At 37.9% G+C, this 21,141-nt stretch overlaps 1 protein-coding gene across 2 annotated transcripts in view; it reads right to left on the bottom strand.

Annotated features, from left to right (window-relative positions):
* RB195_021619 (uncharacterized protein) overlaps positions 1 to 10,283 on the bottom strand; it is a gene marked incomplete at both ends in the record, with an annotated part of 28,008 nt that extends 17,725 nt beyond the window's left edge. The window contains 20 exons of one of the 2 annotated variants that reach the window (XM_064208460.1): positions 758 to 897; positions 1,478 to 1,554; positions 1,610 to 1,718; positions 2,000 to 2,119; positions 2,458 to 2,495; positions 2,588 to 2,678; positions 4,963 to 5,023; positions 5,654 to 5,760; positions 7,745 to 7,877; positions 7,951 to 8,081; positions 8,339 to 8,461; positions 8,516 to 8,625; positions 8,770 to 8,891; positions 8,948 to 9,048; positions 9,107 to 9,309; positions 9,492 to 9,584; positions 9,641 to 9,780; positions 9,837 to 9,934; positions 9,993 to 10,112; positions 10,191 to 10,283. In XM_064208460.1, coding sequence (XP_064064341.1) covers positions 758 to 897; positions 1,478 to 1,554; positions 1,610 to 1,718; positions 2,000 to 2,119; positions 2,458 to 2,495; positions 2,588 to 2,678; positions 4,963 to 5,023; positions 5,654 to 5,760; positions 7,745 to 7,877; positions 7,951 to 8,081; positions 8,339 to 8,461; positions 8,516 to 8,625; positions 8,770 to 8,891; positions 8,948 to 9,048; positions 9,107 to 9,309; positions 9,492 to 9,584; positions 9,641 to 9,780; positions 9,837 to 9,934; positions 9,993 to 10,112; positions 10,191 to 10,283 — 2,210 coding nt within the window. Of the gene's footprint in view, positions 1 to 757; positions 898 to 1,477; positions 1,555 to 1,609; positions 1,719 to 1,999; positions 2,120 to 2,457; positions 2,496 to 2,587; positions 2,679 to 4,962; positions 5,024 to 5,631; positions 5,761 to 7,744; positions 7,878 to 7,950; positions 8,082 to 8,338; positions 8,462 to 8,515; positions 8,626 to 8,769; positions 8,892 to 8,947; positions 9,049 to 9,106; positions 9,310 to 9,491; positions 9,585 to 9,640; positions 9,781 to 9,836; positions 9,935 to 9,992; positions 10,113 to 10,190 lie in introns of both variants that reach the window. The other variant, XM_064208461.1, reaches the window with a different exon arrangement.
* Between the last annotated feature and the right edge of the window lie 10,858 nt (positions 10,284 to 21,141).

Here is a 21,141-nt window from a genome sequence, read left to right as displayed (position 1 = left end):
GCCCTAGTGAGTGACAATCCTCCGCTGTACCATAAAATTACGCCAGCACATCTGATGAGAACTCATCGGTTGGCGCCAGCAAGTGATTGTAGAGGCCAACAGGGATACGTAAACCTCAAGCGATTCAGAATTGAAGTGGACGAGTTGGAGCATCCCAAGCGGATTGATTTACGCAAGCGACACTTTGTCCTTAATTTATTCGTCCCTGGATTCCACAGAGTTATTTCAGAACACAATAATGCATTATTGGACCAGATGGAAGAAAATTTCAAATTTGATTACTCGATATTTCGAACAATTTAATCTTTAGTTTCTTTCCTATCGGTCAACATTTCAAAAGAGCTAGAGAATAAATAGAGAGTAAATAATTTGTAGAATAAAGTAACCAGTATTTCAAACTCTCCAAATATCGATTAATTGAAAAGTCAGCCTCTCTTCTCTCAATTAATTCCAATTTACAATACGTACAAATTTTTTTTTCACGAAAAAAAAATCTAGAAATCTTTAATGTGCTGTCGCCATAAATTTTTTATGGAATTTGTAGACATACAACGGTAAAAATAGATAGGGAAATTTGCTTCCAGTTTTTGTAGTTTTCTTGCCATTGTAAATTTTTTTTTCAGTCCAATAAAAAACCTTTTCCCTCCCCCTTTCAATTTTTGTGACTAAACATCCCATCATCCACTGATTCCAAGTTTCCTTAATATAGGATTGCAGAAAATCTAAAATGGCTTAATGTGAATCCCAAACGTCATACCTTGGTTTCAAGATCTCCTCTATAGCTGTGATCAATCGATTCTCGGTGACGTCATCCTTATCGATTACGGTTCCCATTCCACGATATTCCATCATTCGAGCATTCCGTAATTGATCGGCAAACAACGGTATAGTTATAACCTTAACAGTACTCTTAGTAATACTTTAATATAAATTATTAGTAGACAACTACAATAACATTTAGAAAATACCTGATAATTTCATGCAAATTAAAAAAGGAGACTAAGAGAGGATAGAAAAAGTATTCTGAGTTTTCGTTTTCTGAACATTTGAAAGAAGTTTTTTTTCCTCGAAAAAAATCCTTCAAAAGTGAAATAATGCGTTTTACAGTTCGTTGTTTTCTTTTAAGTTACTTGCTGAAAAAAAAACTTCTTCCAACATCAAAATACACGATTGGCGATGAGAAGTTTCGAGGAAATATTCCAGAATTGCTCAAGTAGAGGAATTTAGTAAGCGCTTTCTTGGATTGAAAATCGAACTTTGAATGTTTATGAATGACCCAATAATGGTTAGTATTTACATAGAATATTTCTCTTCCTGTGTGTCCTGTATCCTTCCGCACTATTGATTTGCTGGAAATTTCGAAATATTTCCAGAGCTATCTTCAATATGCACTTTTCCGCCAACCTTTCAACTAGTTTTTATTTTCAATCCGTCTTGTTTTCAAAAGCCCCAAGCTATGCACTTCACTGCAACTCACCGGCACACCTGCACGTGCACTTTCGAACACACCACCCATTCCGCCATGAGTTATGAATGCGAGGGTACGTTCATCATCTGAAAACGTTCATTGCTGGATTACTGAAATTCACCTTTAAAATTTTCCACGTACTTAACATATCCACTTGAGGTAGCCAGTTATATAAAATAATATTGGATGCATCGGTGAAATGGTCACTGTTGTTCTCGTATCTCCAAATAAATGTAATATCCGGAAAAGCCTAAGCAGTAAAGGTAACTTACAAAATCATCTCTATTAAAGTAATAAATCTCGTAGAAATTTTAAACGAAAGAGATCCTAAGTGGAAAAAGTCCAATTCGAAAAAAAAAAGTGAAAAAAATCCAAGTCTTCCAATGTCAAAGATTTTATATTGAAGTGTGTATCCATTTTTATATCATGTTGTTATTTATTATTTTTTATTTTTATATCATCGTGGATAAATATACCTTGTTTAATTATACTATTTATTCACTATTTTTATATAATGGCAAATAAATCTACCTTAAAAGCTCTCACAAATGCGTCTCGACGTTGAATTCCCATTTCTGTACTTCTAGCCATTGTTCCAAAGGACATAAGGATTATTCCACGTTTTGCGGACGCAAACACCCTGTCCCATTCCTATAAACAAGAAGATATGTACATTCAATAAACTCAGACATGGACACGAACGTCCTTTTTCGCATCAATTCAAATAAAAAGTATGATTGTTATGTTCGAAATGAGAAGTCACACCTGATTTCATGTTAACGGTTCTAACTGAACATTGTTCAAATTAATAAAGTAATGATTTTTTCTTACGACTATGTTAACAAATGCAAAAAAAAAATGGATTAGAATAAAAACAATAATAATCACTGATAAAAAGACAAGAAATGCTGCTGAGATAAATATCTCTATAATTTTTCTCTCTTATTCACTATTTTTCCACTTCATGCGTTGAATACTGAAACACTCACCTGACACAATGGTTTCGGTTTAGGCATCCGTAATCCACCTAAAAAATAGTTGGATTTGGATTCGATGTAAAAAAGGAGTACGATAGAATATCATAAGCAGATAGAAGAAAGTTTCCTAGATTTTACTTACCTATATATTTAAATTTACTCGTTATGACTCGTGGAAAATCGATCATTTCATCGCTATTCACAAAAATATAAGAGAGAATGTCTGCTTGTTTCTGGAACACGATAGTTTTCGCATATCAAATCGTACTATAAAGCAAGCTGGATTGAATTCTTAAATTTTTGAGCTTTTTAAAAAGCGATTGTTAGACTCAAAATATGAGGAAGAACATTGCGTCTTTCCAAATATTTCTAGGAAAACATTTTGAACTAAACAAGTTTCAAACGTAGGGTGAGCGCGCTTTGTGTTTCGTTGCCCTTTTTTTCAAGATACTTGATTTTAAAAAATCTTTCTGATATGGATATGGATAAATAAATGATATTGAGATGACCCACTACATTTTTGGATTCTTTCACTAACTGAAACTGTGACCTACTTGAACCTTACGAACGAATTGGACAAGAAAAAACAACGAATTTGCTTGATTACGGTACATATTAGTTAAAGGCATCACCCCTCGAATCTGAAGTGGTGCGGATTTGCGGTGGAGTATTCTTATACGGGATAGTAGATTGGATGAAGAGGGGCTGATTCCGTCCTTTTCTTCCTAATTGCTGTAAGAAACGGTCCAGAAAATGCGGCGGGTGCACAAGGCTGGCGCGCTCCAATCGAATTCGTTGTAGGAAATAGCGCGCCGGATCGCTCGAAGCCGTGTCGTCCGGGCCGTTTTTTACGGAAATTAGGAAGAAATGGACGGAATCACCCTCCTCTGCATAATCTAATCTCGTTTACGAATACGAATACTCCACCTGAAATCCGTACCACCTCAGATTCGTGGGGTGATGCCTTTAAGGAAAAAATTGTGTATTCAAGAGACTTCGAACTTTCTGCCAAATACCACCTTACAAAGCTAAAATTCAGAATATTTAATTGCAAAACTCAATCTCTTTCGCTTTTTCACCTTCGTTTGAAATATCCATCAAAATCTTTCTAGGAATGTCAAAGAAAGAAAAAAAGAGAGCGATAGTGCTGCTATGGAAAAAGAACTATGTAAGTGCAATCACATTCGATTTTCTTCATAAACCTTTGAAAAAACCTTGCAAAGCATGTCGTTATAACTTGTCCTGTGCACTCACATCGTATTTTCATGACATGCACAAAAAATTGCGCTCACTTGAAATCCTAGTCATTACTTTTAAGCAGTCGAAAGCATTTAAGTACAGTTTTTAGATGGTTGGACGGATTTGCTCACAGCGGGATGAACGAAAACAGAGAAGGATGCTTAGCGTTCAGATCCTCTTTTCCATAAAAGGGGACGGCTTCACAATGAACACTCTTAGTGGACATTCCCTTAAATTTTATTAAGACCCAGTTATCTTAAATATTATATGTTATATGCCGTAAATATTGAGTGCTATATATCCTGAATGCAATAAGGAAGAAAAAGAAGAAAGATACCCGTCCTTGAATAGAAAGAATCCTTGAACTTATAGTTTTTGACCCGTTTTCAGAGAAGAATGTACATACTTCAAAGCAGTGGACTCAGTTTCTACCAATTCAAAATAACAAAATACGACCTATACTCTCTACTATTTTCCATGAATACCATTCTGAAAAAAAAATGAAACTTTCCAGTTTTACAAATTAATGACGTTTCCGATAATGTGGAAACTCGTGATAAGTCAGAAAATTTGTTTGTTTAAGAAGTGTACAACCGAATGAGAAATCCATGGTGAAATCATTTTAGGTGCAATTTTTCCAAAAACGCATACAAATAGTGTTTATCATATAATACATTTGGTGGATTTAATTGTTATTATGATGGGAACTGACGCCAGAAGTTCAATTCCTCTTTGCATGGATGACTGACTGATAGTGCGGAGTCACATCAATGATTCTGATGCATATAAGATGAGAGCATCCTTGTTCTCAGGATAGATATCAAAGTTATTCTCTTATTCATAGAAGGTGTTCATACGGACGACACTTTATGGAAAAATAACTCCAGAAAAATTCAGGATATACTAAGAACGACATCGTACTAAGCAATCACCGAATCTTATAAGCAACCTGACCAATATCTTTCCAAAATCAGGTTTTTTTTAACTGCACACTTAGAGTTTTATAGACAAATATTTTTCAGAGGGACATCTTTTTGAAATTACTTCATATGGTAATTAATACGTCTTTGAAATTCCTTGGAGGATTACCGATATTCCGGAATTCACTGTTCCTTTTATTTTACAGTTTTTCGTTCTATGCAAATTCATCCATGAAAGTATGCTACTAAAAATGAAATATGCCTTCTTCCACAGTACTTTTCGTAAAGAAACTGACTCACAAAAAAAAAGAATGATCAACTTCAAAGAATCAAAGAGAAAAAAGGCAATTTTTCGTACCTGTGTTGTCCATGAATTTCCAAATTTATCCGTCAATATCTGTTCGAACTCAGGAAAAAGGCTGTATCGTAGTATTAATTTTACAAATATTAATTCAAATAAATTTTGCGCCCTTTTAAAGTATGTCATTGGAACAGAAAAGCCTTTGTTGTTCACTGAAAAAAAAATGTTTTATTTATAAAGAACTAGAATAAGTAGTGAAGAGAAAATTCACTATCGTACAATAATGTCATACTTGGAACAAAACTTGGAGTATTTGGGACGCCGATGAAATCCATTATATACTCAAATGGAAGCGTGGATGCAGTGATTACATACCTATATCCATAAAAGATAAAATATCAGGAAGGTTTTGATATGCATATAAACGTATATTGTCTCATACTTTTCGATTCCACAAATGTGAAAAATTGAATCAAGAACCATGAAACCTTCCGATATAACCAGTTCGAAATGTTGTTCTCGAATCCAGGTGTGGAACTCGTTCGAGTAAGTGAGATCTAAATGAAAGGAAAGATTTATTATGAAAAATGTACCAGTAATTAGAAATGTGCAATTCTAACTAAGGTGAAGGTAAACCGAAGAAATAATTAAATTCCTAACAAACATACGCTTTATAAGTTTTCTCATAGGTCTCATTGTAATTTTTCCGAGCTCTATATAAGATACCATGTTGTTTTCCCATACATACCGTTGAGCTGACGATAAATCCAATGACAATCCCAACTCAACATTTATAACATGTGCTTTTGTTGGCATTGTCTTCACATCCGCAATGATATTCGGAGAGTACACAGTCTGAAAATGCTATTTATGTGTTTTTCTGTTTTTTTTTTTAAATTAGGAGTTAGTGTCTATAAAAATTAACCAGGAAGGTTTGCGATATTTTATGATGCTAACAGCTAAAAATGGTGTGTTTTTAACAGGCTTCCTCATAAAGTTCTCGTTTTCCCACAAAAAAATCAATCCAGAAAGAGGGCTGGAACCGCAATTATTTGAAGGTAAAATAATGTATGTACGGAGTGGTATTTGCGGAGACCCTTCCCATTAACATTAAAAAATTCCGTTTTATGTGATAAAGGAAAATGTTTTGCAAATTTTTGTGGAATGAAATCCTGCAACCAATTCTCTTGTGTGAGCAATCTTAAGATCTTCAAATCTTATCATAAAATTTAGAAGATGCAGTGGAAAAATGTGGAATATCTTTGTGACTACATACATACCTATGGTTTCTGATATGTAAGTGGAAATAAGTTCTCAACAAGAACTATCCTTAAGGATTGCTAGGAACTGTATCCTTGTAGATTACGAATTTTATCCATGTAATTTTGTTTTTGGTCAACAAACCTTCTAAAAATATGGATTTTATTATAGTACGCAAAAGTTTCAATTCTGGAGTTTATTTCAGAAATGAGCACAGTTCAACATAGGTCTAATTTTGTCTACTAAATCATGTAAGAATTCTTCCAGAGAAATAAATTTGTTTTATTCAGTTTAGGTAGCAATATTACTGTGGCAGTAATACTGTAATGTAGCTCAAGAAAAAAGAAAAAAATTCAAAAAAAAAACATAAACACATACCACGTTATGTCCTACTTCCACTAAAGTATCCGCGACTTTGGACATGAATTTTATGTGGCTAATTCCAATTTTCGGTGCAAATATTAAAATTTTAGAAGTGTTCACAACGAAGACGATATTAATTATGAATATAGCTATACATACGAATCTATGTTCCATAACGTACACGGTGTAGTAATTTTTTAAATAAATCTGGTCTTCTTATCTTTAGTGTAGTCGTATTTAAGGGAGTTCATTCATTGTTTTCTAGGCTGTTGAATTTTATTGTCACAATTGTTATCAGAAAGATCAAGCAACAACTGCTCAGCAGACTTTCAGTGATTTCTGATGTTTTATCTTCTTAATGAGAGAATTCTGGCTACAATGTACAGTGTACTTTCATTGTGTCATGAAAAAAAAAATGTGCCGAGAAAGGTGAAGTGTTTCTTGCTAGAAAAAATGTGTTTTTTTTTCTTGCAAAAGAAAAAATTCTTAATTTAAGCGGTGTGGTAACTCCGAAGAATTACAAGGTTGCTGCATTAGTAGAAGAGATAGATTTTGATTAATGGGGAATTTTCCTCATCGACATCATTCCCCGCCAAATTCAAATCTACAATATCCGGTGTACATCAATTTTTGATACTTTTCAGGAGGAAAATAAGTCTGTGATTTATGCGATAACGTAATCACATGGAATAGTGTTTTCTCTGCATTGACAGGACAATACAATTCCGATTAAGGTAGTATTTTTCCCGTTGACATCATTCCTGGAGTTTTTTTGTGGTACTCCTCTGCCGTCGCAATTGGATTCTTCATGAATTTTGCCTTTTTTCTATTTATTCGCAGTTTTATTCTTATCTTTTTTTTCAGTTAACCTCTTGACCAACGTCTCCGGCTCAGTGATGTTCCTCAAAATGAGAACGAAGCCGTTCGTGGAAGGATTGTTTTTTTGGTTTTTGTTTTAAACCTGTATTTAGTCCTTGCCACGAACAATCGGAAAGTAGAGAAAGTAAGTGGAGTTTGCTTATTCATTGCTAAAAAATCATTCGAGTTGGAGTTAAAAAATGGAAATTCGGACAGACACAGGATGTAATGGATATATCCATTTAACCATTGGAAGAATAGTAATTCTTGCTGGATTACGCGACTTCTCATTCATTTTTCTCCACGAACGCCGAATTTTTAACTGAACAGTACAATTTTGAAATAAACGTCAACTAACAGGAAAAATAATGAGCTCACCATAACGATATTGAATGGAAATTTTGTTCTCATAAGGGGTTCTATTGAAAAAGATTATAGGTACCAAATTGTAATGTGATGTAATGTTCGGTCTGTCATCATTTGAACAAAACCTTAATAAATAATGATTCTTGGCTAAAATGTAAAAAAAAAATTGTTTTATTCTATAACTTGAATAATACTCACTTGTAGCCCGTCAACCTTTGGTCCTCATTGGCCTTAACTTCCACGCCGCCATCATTGCAGTAAAGGTCGGTTTTGTTAAAGGAATTCTTTATGGCAGCAATTCTGATTTGGATTTTTGTGTTACGCGGTGACTGAAAAACAGAACCTTCAGATGATATGAGATAATATTTTAGGACAAGAAACATAGAATATTTCGAGGGATTAAAATTTAAAAAAGATTAAATGAGTTGTCATGATGGAATTGTTACTATAAACTTGAAAGGTTTGTAGAAATCGGAAAAATAAGATTTATAGAGAGTGGTTTGCCATAACAATTTTTTCAGCTAAAACAGGTTTGTGATATGAGATATTGAAGGATATTTTTATTTAAAAAGCGATTTTTGCAAACCTCGATCCAATAGGTACATCTTTTGTATCCGTCTAAATATCTATGAGGGTTATCATTCCTCAGATCTTCGGTCAACGCTCTCCAATGTGTAGTCGCATACTTTTTACTTCCGCATCCAGAAGGCTAAAGGTTAATTGATCTACATTGTCTCAAAGGTGTACTACTTAGAAAAAATACCCTTCGGCCGCATCTCGATCCACCGTAGCCACCGGGACAGATGCATCTGTCGCAGTCACGTGGATGTTGGAATCCTCCATTTTTGCACTCAATATGTTTTTTGCATGAACCTCAAAAAAGCGTTTGATACTCTTCAGGGTGATCATTTGGTATACATAGTTGTAGCTGTCAGGATTTGTTTATACTTTGATCATTTCACAAAAATCCACTTTAGCTTATTATTATTAATTATTTTTGTGCATATCAAGTGATACCTGAACAGTTGTAGTGGATATTCACTAGATACAGATCCGCAAATGAAATCGACTCCGAACGGAGGTTCTTCATGTAATTGCGATCAATTGAAGCTATAGTAGGCTTGCCATTAGATGAGCCGCTATAATTAAACAAATCAATTTAAGGATTTCTACCATTAGTTCAACAATATATCACCTTAATGACCCAATTTCCATGATACTTCCAAAGTCATAGTCTATTCCGTAATCCTTGTTAGTTTCCTGGGTTTGCTTGAATGCCATGTAGGTTTGATTCAACTGTAAGGTTTGGTCAGATGTTTCGGATAAGAGAGCACCATCCTATGTTTTGACGAACCTCCAGGTTTTCTATCACTATCCTTACGTATTTGTCACGATCTTCTCTACCTTCCTGATGAAGAAGACCCAAGGTATGACCGAGTTCGTGAGCAGCACTTCTGAAGGTCTCACAAAACTCGTTCAAAAATATCATTTGCGGAACTCCGGCTTTCCCGAGAAATGAAGCGCAGAATGGAGCGCTCGCAACAATGACACCATTTTCTGAAAGAAAGAATAAATCTGAAAAATTTCTCAGGAACCAAAAACCAGTTTACTTAGTTGTAGTTTAGTTTAGAGATACAGTTCCTTGGCCTGAATGTGCTCAAGAATAACGGAAACACCTCGTGGCAAATGGTTCTTCGGACCAATACAGCATCTCAATTATGTAAAACGACAATGCTCACCCTTAAGACCACTTTTGTCTTCAATGATATCCACGCATGTGTCCTTGGTCCAGGCGTTTGCAGCATTTCTGAAGACTTGCATCACTTTATCACCTGCAAACAAAAACTTAGAGGGTACGATCGCATTTTTGAAGACTCATGAGACACACTGGCACTCTTATGGAAAGAATAGTGTATCATTTTCTTCGGCCATTTATAAGAAACATCAGGATAGACACCCCGCGGCTTCCGTAAAGGTGCACCTCCCTCCAAGCGTTTGACATCTTCTATTAACGCATCTCCTTGCTCCCTTAAAATTATGGAGAGCTTTTTCTAGGATGACGTGCTACTGATAAGTGCACATACCTGGTCAGCATGATATCACCTTGAAGCGTGTAGTAAAATACGTTGCGCTTCATTAATATATCCTCAAGTTCTCCGCTTAATGGTGGGTCCCTCAGTTTCTGTAAACGTGTAATGATTTTTTTTTCACAACAACACCTACTTGCAGCAGTCTGTTACCTCGATTTTTTCCTTTAGTAATATTTTCTCCTCCTCAGTTATTTCCAATGAGTTTATGACCACATTCGTAAGATTTTTCAGCTTATTGTGGATATCGGCAAGAGTTGCAAAGTCGATTTTCTGGAAGGAAAAAAGTAATTTGCTCTTCAGTATTTTATGGATAGAATTCCAAAATGTTCATGTTCATAGTTGTCCTACCTTCAAAAGGTCGATAATATCATCAAGGCTGGGCTCAGATTTTGCGTTTGCGCATGTGCATGCGATTAGAAACAAGAATGCTAATACGAGCATTCTAAATTAAGATAATAATGATAGTTTAATAGAATAATAATATAAGTGTCAAAAATAATAAAACAAGAACAAAAAGAGCATTCCGAAAGTGGTTTCTGTTACTCTTCAGGACGACTGAGGTGACAAAGGACAAAGGATAAGGACTAAGGGATAAAGGGTAACGGATAAAGTACAAAGTGTCTGGCGTTAATCAGTCCACTAGGGATGCGCCACCACGTCATTACTCAAATTCAGGATCGTTTGAGGTTTACGAACGTGTAACTGGCCTATACAATGAGTTGCAGGGGCTAGCCGATGTGTCAAGTCCCAGACAAGTCTGGTACCAACCCCGGAGGGATGAAAGGCCTGGTGAGCATTAGGGCGGATTCGAACCTTCGATCGATGCAGATACAGTGGAACCTCGTCCCGACTGCGCTACAACTACCCAGTTTTTTCGGACTAAGGTGATGCTACCAATAAATTCTAAACTCTAGAATTCATAATTCGACTACGTGGTTATTGAGAAAAATTCGTAAGCAATAAGAGAGAAAATCGAAGTTTTTATTCACAAAAATGAATTATTCTGAAGACAGGAATTGAGTGAACAGAGGCGGGCGCTCTCAAACTACTATTCGGATATTTTATACGGGATTTCTCCATTTAGAGAATACTAGTTCTAGGATTAGTTAAAAGCAGGAATATCTAGTTCATCGCTTAAGCATTACACTTTTTTACAGTAAAATGTATCAGTCGATGCGCTACATATTTGGCTCTACAATGTCCAGTTACGATTTTAGATTCACAGTTGTATTCAGAGGTGAAGAACTATTTATATTTTTTAATATCAGGTTGATTCGCACCAGACAATTCAAACAGTTGTAAATTTGTTGTCAATAGATATCAATCAACAAAATGAATACTGTCATAATCCACCTCGTATCTCCAACAACTCACAAGACTATCAGTTCAAGAAGTTCAGAACTCCGGTGGCTACGAAACGAAGAAGCACAGAAATCTCATTTTTCAGCTCTTTCTGATAATCGATTGCTTCCCTTCGAATTCTTCTCTCCAAAATGCAGCTTCAGTGCCTGAAACAAATGGAAGTGAGACAGAGCGAATTCAGAATCAGAATAATCAGGATGCAGAAGAACGTTCCAACCAAGTGCGACAGTTTTCTGGAGTGAAGTTTCATGAAATTACCCCGTGTCTTCGTGAAAAACTATAGCTGCTTGAAAAAAAGTGTGAAATTTGGTACAAAACTTTCGGAAGAGCCTAAAATTCCCTACTACATACATTGCTCTTTTTGCCACTCCTATCCCGTCGATAAACAGCAGTTACAATTAAATCTTAAAATTTCACCAAAGCTTCCGATATATACAAAAATGCGCAGTGATTACCACTATTTTCAAGAAAATAAATAAAGGGATCCAAAAAAGCAGAAGTCAGGGAAAAACAAAACGAACGTCAAGTTCATTCTCTTGAAGAAACTGGATTGAAAGCGAGTAGCAGATTTAATCACTTCAAATTTTTGAATCTGAGCATTTCTTGAGTTGAAATGTGATAAACTTAGGGTCACAAGAAGTTTTATTATGTTTTTCTGTCCGACGTTTCGACGCCCATCTTTATGTCAGAAGTCTAAGAGTGCTGATATATCTTCAATTTAGAGGACCACCAATTATATTACCTCCTTCTGGATACTCTACTGACATCATCTCCAGTTGATTAAAGATTATCTTTCTAATGGAGAAGGGGTAACTATTTCTTGATTGTACCGTTTTGTTGCTGATAAAATTCGCAGCGAAGTTGGCACTAACTGCGAATGTCTGAGTTTCTACCGCGCCCTAGATGGTCTCAGGGAACGGTGTCACAAGTGATCTACACTTTAAATGGTGATACGAACGGAAAGATGTCGATAATACTCGTCAACCACACGTTTTCGTTGTTCATACTTGGATTTCTGGAAGAGAATGTGAACGCTTCTAATATTTAACAACTTTCTATGAACAAAGCGAAGATATTGAAATTCAATAACGAATAAATCACCGGAAAAAATATTGGCTGGCTTCAACTTACTCGTAAGTTGTCTTATGAATATTCTCCTTAAAAGAAATACGGGAACTCAGCAATTTATTTTAGTCATTAAGCTTACCATTGAGTCTAACGATCGTTTTCAATTTCGATCAGCTTGAGAAAGAAAGGTAGCGAGTAAGCCACAAATCCATTCGAATCTTAGGCATTATAAGCATTTTTCTTTCGCCTTAGAGGAGGTTTTCTTACCGCATCTAAAGAAGAATACAATACACATGTATGTACTGAAAAATGTTACAAAAAGGAATAGGGCAAGTGTCAGGAACCATCATAGCGACTTCAAATGATGGACCGAACATTAGGAACACCATCACTAATTTCTCGATTAAAATTTAACTGGATAAAAAATTCCTTCTCAAAGATGTTTTGAATATTTCAGAAAGCAACCGAACCGCACACGTTTTTTTCCAACTAAATTTAAGAAAGTTTTCCAAGAAAATTCTTAAAAACCAATGTTTTCAATCTATGGTCAGGGATTTTGTTGTTTTCATAATTTTTTTTCCTTTTTTTGGACATTTTTTTGGTGCAGAAGTACGGACTGCAATGAACGTTATATGAAGCTACCAGGCGGGTGTAGTGTAGCAGTTAGATGTTCCGCTTCTTGCACGATCGATCGGAGGTTCGAATCCGTTTTAGTGCTCACCAAGCCTTTCATCCCTCCGGGGTCGATAAGTTGGCACCAGACTTGTCTGGGAGGATATAAACACTTACTTCACAGATCGGCTAGCCACCGCAAGTCATCGTATAGGCCAGTTACCCATTCGTGAACCTCAAACGATTCTGAATTGAAGTGAACGTGGGGACACATCCCAAACGGGTTGATTAACGCCAGACACCTTACCTTTTATCCTTTGTGAAGTTATCAAAAACAACAAATTTTACCCCAGTAGTAATGTGATAAAACATACTCATGTTATATTACACGTCCCGATTGTTTTTTTCCCAGTAAACACATTTATTTTCTCAGTGCATCGCATCATCCGATTACTTTGGTTGTTTATCCAAAACCTATGGAAGTTGTTATTGTTAGTTAGCCTTGTAAGAAAAGGGTCGATCTTCGGAAGAGAAGAAATTCTGGAACTATTTTAAAATTTTAAGCACAACCATTTCTCCGCAGTTTCTTTGCTTAAACCAATCAAAAGGAGAGGAAACACGTCGTGACGAGAAGGTAACTCGGAGGAATGCCACCCTAATGAGGATGTGATCTTTATACAGTAAGATTAAGGTTCTTAACTGTAATGTGAATTGTATCTTCTGTTACAAGAATCAATGGGATCCTGTGTTTAGCACTAATAGTGGGTGCTGCTGGTGGGAAACTTCGTAACGTTTCTTAAAAGAGGCAGATGTCGTTGTTTGAAGACATATTCCCTTTGTTTCTTTTTTGATGCGTGCAAGGTTCATCTGTGAGCTAAAGATTACTTTTTTCTTTACTTATTATTATTTGCTTGTTTTGTTTCTTTTACTGGCTCGTTCAAGTTCGCTTATCATCTACCATGTATAAATATTTTGTAGTTTAGTTCTTATACTCACAATTATTCACGTACTCTAATTTTTTCACTTATTCTTTTTATTCACACTTACACCCATTTGTCGTCATATAAATACATAAATCTTCACTTTTATGCATTATGCTCTTAAATCTCTCTTATTCACTAATATTCATCAATTACCCCTTAACTGATGAGTTCTGGTTACTATTTGGGTCCAGATCGTCATCCTAGTTCTGCTGTAGCCTATATGACTCCGTCCTTCCTGGCGCTACCGTACCAGGCTTTCCCCCGGAATCAGGAGACTCTTTTCTATTACTGAGACACGCAAAGAAAAATTTAACACGCATGGGCAGGTTGCAAGCCTCTAGTCTCATGAGTTTTTGGGAGAACTTCCGTTCTCCCAGAGTGGATATGTGGAGCTTATTTGTTGGAGACAACTCCAAACCGCCTCCCTTGCACCTCCCAGTCACTTGATTGCAGACTTTTGGCCGGACCGACGTGCGGGATACAAGGTTGTCATGAGTCAGTCCTGGCTCAGCAGAAACAGGGAGTCCATCCCCTGAATCCACCTGTGTCTCTGGGCAAGCACAAGGTCGCTTTTGGTCCGCGATTAGCAGCCTATCCGCCACCCGAGGACGCGCCACGTAGCCTCGCAACTAACCGGCTGTGAACCCTCTAGTGAGGGAGATCCGTGGTCTGGTCACTATTTGTTGTTTAATTCATGGCATTAAGCTTATTCGAATCTGTTAGCTCGTCATCACTTAGTTCTTATATAAAGTTTAAAGGCAGCATACTACGAATCGGACGTGGTGAGAAATTCCAAGGCAAAAGCTAGAGATGGATTTGCAGATTGCGGGATCAGGAGTGGCTCCGCTCACCTCCTCCTAGTCGTCCTGAAAAGCTGCGTGAGAACCGATTCATTTCCTAGGAGGAACGTTAGAACGCCACTCTTTGTATAAGTTCTGTTCCCCACAGCAACCTTTTCATAGGTTTCACTTGAATAGGCATTCGAGGAGAAGTCACTGTCTTTCGACCGCTGCGCACCCGGATTCGGCGCGTCTACAGGTGTAGGGCGTTGTAACTGAAATTATCATAAAAAAACAGTCTTTTGCACCGTTTTTTTTAAAGCGATTCGGAAGAGGTGGGCGGAACCATCCCTGATCCCGCAATCTATGGCCCCGTTTAGAGTTTGTTCATCGGAAATCTAGACCACGTCAAATTCGTGGGGTGATGCCTTCAATTTACCCGAGTTTGAAGACCCTCCTTGTTTTTCGAGCTCGCGTGACAAACAACTTCGTCAGTGCGAACGACCAAACGCGTAGAAGAGTTAACGTCACATCTGTCCTGTAGCCAGAAATCCGTGAGTCACTGCGGCTAGTTGTGTATTCGATCACTTATCACCGAGCTGACGGCTTCTGAAAGTCTCACATCGCTCGTTTGAAGATCTCACAAAGATTTTCAATGCCGATCATTTGAAATTCTCACATTTTACACATTGCTAGTCGAAGCAACGCTATTTGAAGTAGCAAACACATGAATTCCTGGGTGCATATTAATATTGGGTGCTAGACAGAACCTTCTGCAAGGTACCAACCGAACATTTTTAAATTGCATTTTATAAATTTGACAATATTTCCTTTATTCATCATCGGTAGACTAGAGAAAGAACAAATTTTCTTCTCCTTTTTTACGTATGTTGCATTCACCACAAACATATTGAAAGCGGCACATGGAGTTCAGCAGCTGTTATTTCCCTTTCGAGTTATTATGCATTCACGTGCTTTACTAGTTTTAAAACAACCCTGTTAATACAAAAAGTGCATGAGAGTTGATGACAAAGGTGAATGGGTTGAAGAATGAAACCTTTTCAAAAGTGGATGTGGATATAATCTTCCTCGTAGGTGTTTTGCACATTGAACGATAAAAGTGACATCAAAGATCATAAATAAACCGCGAGATTCAAGGATACGGTAGCAAATGTAATTAGAATGTAAGTACGCAACAATAATTCCCCGAACTGTTCAAATATGTAGGCGGGGAATATTGGAGCAATGAACACTCAGTTGGAATTATCATACCCTTCATCTCTCCATTAAACCGCCATCACCCGTTTTTCCTGCTATCGGGATTTTCCATTAAAAAAAACTAAAACCGTACGCCAACACAGGTGCTGAGATATAATCGGGTCAAAACGACGTGAAGCACGGAGCAGCTGCGTAAGCGGCTGCGCTTGAAACGACAGGGTGGAGGGAGTGTTTGGAATCTAGGTGGGACCATCGCGAATCGCAACGATGAACGGTGGTGGCAAGGGTCCTCATTCAATCCTAACCGCAACGCTTCAAGCGCAACTGCTCACGTAACTGCAGCGTGCCTCATGTCGTTTTGACTCTACCATATGCTGCAAAGTTATGGGAAAAGAATTGTCTCCGCGAATATCACTGGAGACAAATTCAATGTCAGGGAAGAGCAGAATAGTGTAACATCATAAGGGTACTGTATTCCTCCAAATTACATTTTCATAACGATCTGCTTCTGGTTATGTCCAGACAAAGAAAATGCGGAGCAAAAGCTGTGTTCACAATTCGTAGAGAATTCCCAATTTTGTTCTTTTAGAATTCATTTCTGTAGCTGACGAGGTGCTTGAGAGGATGAATTACTGATAGTTTTGATAGATCTTCCTAAAGCTCTGACGAAGACGATAACACGTTGAAAACGTTAGCTGTTAATTAAAATCAGTGCAAATCCCTATAAAAGCAACGAATGTGAACTTGCCGTGGTTGAAAAGGCTCCATTCTGCGCTTTATTTCTTAAGGAAGTTAGAGTACCACAAATAATATAATCCTTGTGAGATCCTTCTGAGACCCTAAGAAGCGCTCAACTCGGTGATACCTTGGGTCTTTTTCGTCAGGGAAGCGGAGAAGTTTGTGACGATTACGGGAAATGGTGACCCGAAAATCTTGAGGTTTCTCAAGACGAATAATAATGATGTGAGTAGTGAGATCTAACAGAAACACACGGTTGAAGCAGACCAAAATGTCCTTCAAGCTAATAAAAAACACAAACAGGATCTGCGGAATAGGCTTTGAATTTTAAAGGCATCACCCCAAGAAGTGGGGTGAGATATGATTATGGTCGTAGATTACGGGGAAGAGGGTGAATCCTTCTAACTCTTCCTAATTGCCGTAAAAAACGGCCCGGAAGATGCGGCTTCGAGCGTTCCGGGGCGCTGTTTTTCACAACGAGTTCTATTGGAGCGAGCCAGCCTTGTACACGTGCCGCATCTTCCGTGCCGTTTTTTTTACGGCAATTGGGAAAAAATGGACGGAATCACCCTCTTCCCCATATTCTACGACCCCGTATAGGAACTCTCCACCTGAAATCCGCACCACCCCAGATTCTTGGGGTGATGCTTTTAAAGTAGCAATGAGGTGAACAAGATGATATATTGTTGCAATAATGTAGAAAATCCTAAATTTATTTTGCTTCATTCCCACGGCAAGTCTAATTGTCCCATAGCCTCCGTTGATTGACAGTGCATTAAAAAAAACCCTGTCTGGAGTCGACGTCATCTGCAGATTTATTTGCATTTGTTCAACAGGCAGTGCGAATGCATAGGAATCATTTGTTATACAGAATAACATAATTTTTGATTTCTACAGTTCATTTTGATGAAATAACTATGCTGTAAGCAATCATCCTTTTGAATTGTTGATCTAGTTTTTTTCACCCATCTGGATTTTTTTTTGTGAAAGGAATGCGAGTGGAACATTTAAATCACTGAACGAAAGAAATGTGCACTTACTTATTGTAATCTGAACTATGTGCAACAAAAGTTTTTTCTCTACAAAAATATTTTCGTGATTTGATTGGTAGCGAAAATAACGGTCTCATCGGAGCATGCGGAGATCCGACTGCAAAACCTCCCTTTACGTAGTTACACTACGATTCAGCTCGTTCGATCCTGAGAGTACGCTCTCACCTTGTGCAGCTGTCAGAGGTTATTTTTCTGGAAAGTATATTTTGTAAGAAAGCGTATGGAAAATGGAGAAAAGAGATAGTTTCAATACCACGATTTCCTGCCAGAACGATTTGAAACCTGATCGATGATAGCTCTATATTCACGTCCTCTTAGAACGTTCTTAATATTTCAAAACAAATAATTACTTACCACCTTGAACATACTCCAGGCTGTAGCAATGCTACAGTTGTTACCTTTTTTTGCAGACGAACATGGTTAAAGGATAAAGGATAAAGTGAACTGGAACATACAATGACTTGTCGGACTCGCCGATGTGTGAAGTCAGTGTTTCTATCAACCCAGAAAAGTCTAGTACCACTTTGTCGACCCAGGAGGGATGAAAGGCTTGGTGAGCACCAGAGCGGATTCGAACCTCCAATCGATCGTGCAGGCAGCGGAACCTCTAACCGACTGCCCTACACCCGCCCAAAGACCTTAGTTAAGAAGAAAAATTGCAACCACTTCTCCATTTTCACTTTAAAGTTATTGATAATAGTAGAAAATAAACAGTACTGAACATGAAATGAACACTCTTCGCGAAGTGCCAAATAGGAAAAAAAACAGTACACATGAACTACTGAATGTGATACATGTGTTCGTACTTGTTGCGCAGTTGAATCAGCTGCTTGCAAATATTTCATGGCACCGTTTGCGTCCTACGCCTACTTCAAATATTAAATAATCGATGCTCATGTACTGCACTTTGTTTGAACTGCGATTCTGGTACTGATTCATTTATAGGGATGTATCCGAAACTGTTTGGTAGAAATTGTAAATTTCGTAAAAATATATGCACATATCTGTTTCCATGGAGAGGTCTCAAGTTCGACAATTTCCTAAGTGCCCTAAATCCTTGATGTCCACAACAATTGACTTCAATGATCGATGAAGAACGGTTATGTGGTTGAAGGCTTCACCCCACGAATCTCGGGTGGTACCGATTTCAGGTGGAGTATTCGTATACGGGGTCGTAGATTATGGAGAGTGGGTGATGCCGTCCAGTGGAAACGGACAACCCCGGAACGCTGTTTCTTACGACGTCCTCAACTGCAGCGCGCCACCCCTGCGCCGCCCCTTGCCTGCGATTCGTCTGAATGGGTTTTCGTCGAATCGCAGGCGGGACAGGGTTGAGCGGAGCGCAAACGTTGCGCATTGCAACATAAACCGTCATAAGAAACAGCATTCCGGGGTCGTCCGTTTCCTTTGATAATGGGAGAAATGGACGGAATCACCCTTTTCCCCACCACCTACAACCCCATATATGCATAATCCACCTGAAGCCCCTACCACCCCAGATTCGTGGAGTGATGCATTTAAAAGGTTTTGCTTTTCGTAATGAGGATTCACACGAAGTTGCTTTCCGACACTGGGGAACATGGTATCATCAGAGATCTATTCGAATATTGGTTTCGGGTATCAATGGGCAAAATGATTGAACATCCTCATTCATTCTTAATAAGCAGGAAGAATTACTAACAGCAGGATAATTCGCCTCTCGCAGATCGATTACCCATTTCTTCCCCACGAAGTATCATCAGAGATCTATTCGAATATTCGAGAGGAGGAGTTATGGGTTACTGGCATTCATCAAGAACACCCTCTTACTTCATTTCCCTTATACTTCCCATTATAGGCACTGCAGCATGGTCGGACACCATCTATCTAAGGTTTCCAAATATGTGCTCTAATATAAAGCCACAAAATGTCTTAGAAGCTACCATAGCAGCATTAGAAGCAGCATAGAATATTCCTTTATAAGTCTGAAACAGTTAGATGCAATTGGAGGATTTATTTCATATTTCGATTCGTATTTCGAAATTCATAATTCATTTCTTCTCTCGTATGTGTGTAAACAATCGTTGAGCAATCGTCATACATGTAATAATCATAAAAATCACGAACTATATGAATTTAATAATCATAAATTATATGAATATTTGTATGTACCTCAAAATAGTTCGCTGTATGTGTACATTTAGTAGTTTATTCAGCAGTTCGTTTATTTCCATTACAGGTCTTCAAATACAAGCCACCTGCCAGCAACGTCTATACATTTACATTTTCAGTGAGGGTCCGTCCTTCATTCCATCGTTTACCTCTAACTTCAATTTAAGTGTAACTTCAACGCTTAGGTGACCTACTTTCCCTAATCGTCCTACCCCCAACATCGCTTCCATTCTTTTCTCTAATCATAATAAAAGAAGATCCTAAGATTGATCCCGTCACGGCCCTTGAGCCGTATCCAAGTGAACTCTCATCAGGTCCATCAGCGCCTCCAGTCGAGTTCGTTACCAGTATCCCTCGATAACGTTTCGCATCTCTAACGTCCTTTTAGCCAATCTATCGTCGATTACTCTCAGAATCTGAGCGACCCATCCACGCTCAGCCTTCGACACGTATTCGGATCAACACATTTTTCGTCAGTCGAGACTGCGAAGTCTACCTGAATAAAAAACTTTCGAGCGCTCTCTGGGTGATAACAAACTTTTTAAACGTAACAGGACCACATCCTTGCTGCGGACCATAGTGTTCGAGGGAAAAATGAGCACAAAGTGCTTCATTTGGTCCGTTGGATCCTCGATGGAGGCGAAGTTGAACAAACTCATTCTTCTGTTTAGCTCCTCCTTCAGCTAGTTCACCTTGTTCATAGAAGATCCTATGCATACATATTATGCAGTTTCGACATCTCGTTGCTCATCGCTCCCTTCATTTCCTCTTCTGAAATGAGTCTAACTGCGATTTAACAACTGCTGAAATTGGTGAACAGCGGTCGATAATGGTTGAGTGCAAAAATGAAGAAGAAGCAGATGTGGTGACAAGACATTGTGACAATCAGCGGCATGGACGATCCACAACAAAACAAGGATCCTTTAGAGTTTGTAACGGATGTTCTCCACAAGTTACGGATGAATTGTCATTCAACTGTCGAACGTTGCTCTTGGTCTTCTGAAGAGCAATCGATCACACGGAGTTTGAAGCATACTGCATTCAAACGAAGGGGATACGTCTGAAAATAGCGTTCTGACGTCTTCACACCGAGTCGTCTTAATTCAGGATTGAAAACATCCTGCACAACTTGAGATTAGATCGCTTCTCGTATAAAATAACAACGTCAAAGTCTAACATATTAGCGCACAATGTTCGGGCTATTTGGCCAGAAATCATGCTCTACGTCGAAAGTTATACTGTTTTGCTACTTAATTTTCTTTTGTTTTGATAACAATTTCTCCGCTGTAACTAAAAACCGTCGACAGCTCATTAGCGAATGCTCTTATCAGCTATG

Source organism: Necator americanus, chromosome X, assembly GCF_031761385.1.
Source record: "Necator americanus strain Aroian chromosome X, whole genome shotgun sequence".
In the NCBI taxonomy this organism is placed as follows: domain Eukaryota; kingdom Metazoa; phylum Nematoda; class Chromadorea; order Rhabditida; family Ancylostomatidae; genus Necator; species Necator americanus.
The sequence above is the reverse complement of the archived record's forward strand: the minus strand, read 5'-3'. Positions and strand labels throughout refer to the sequence as shown.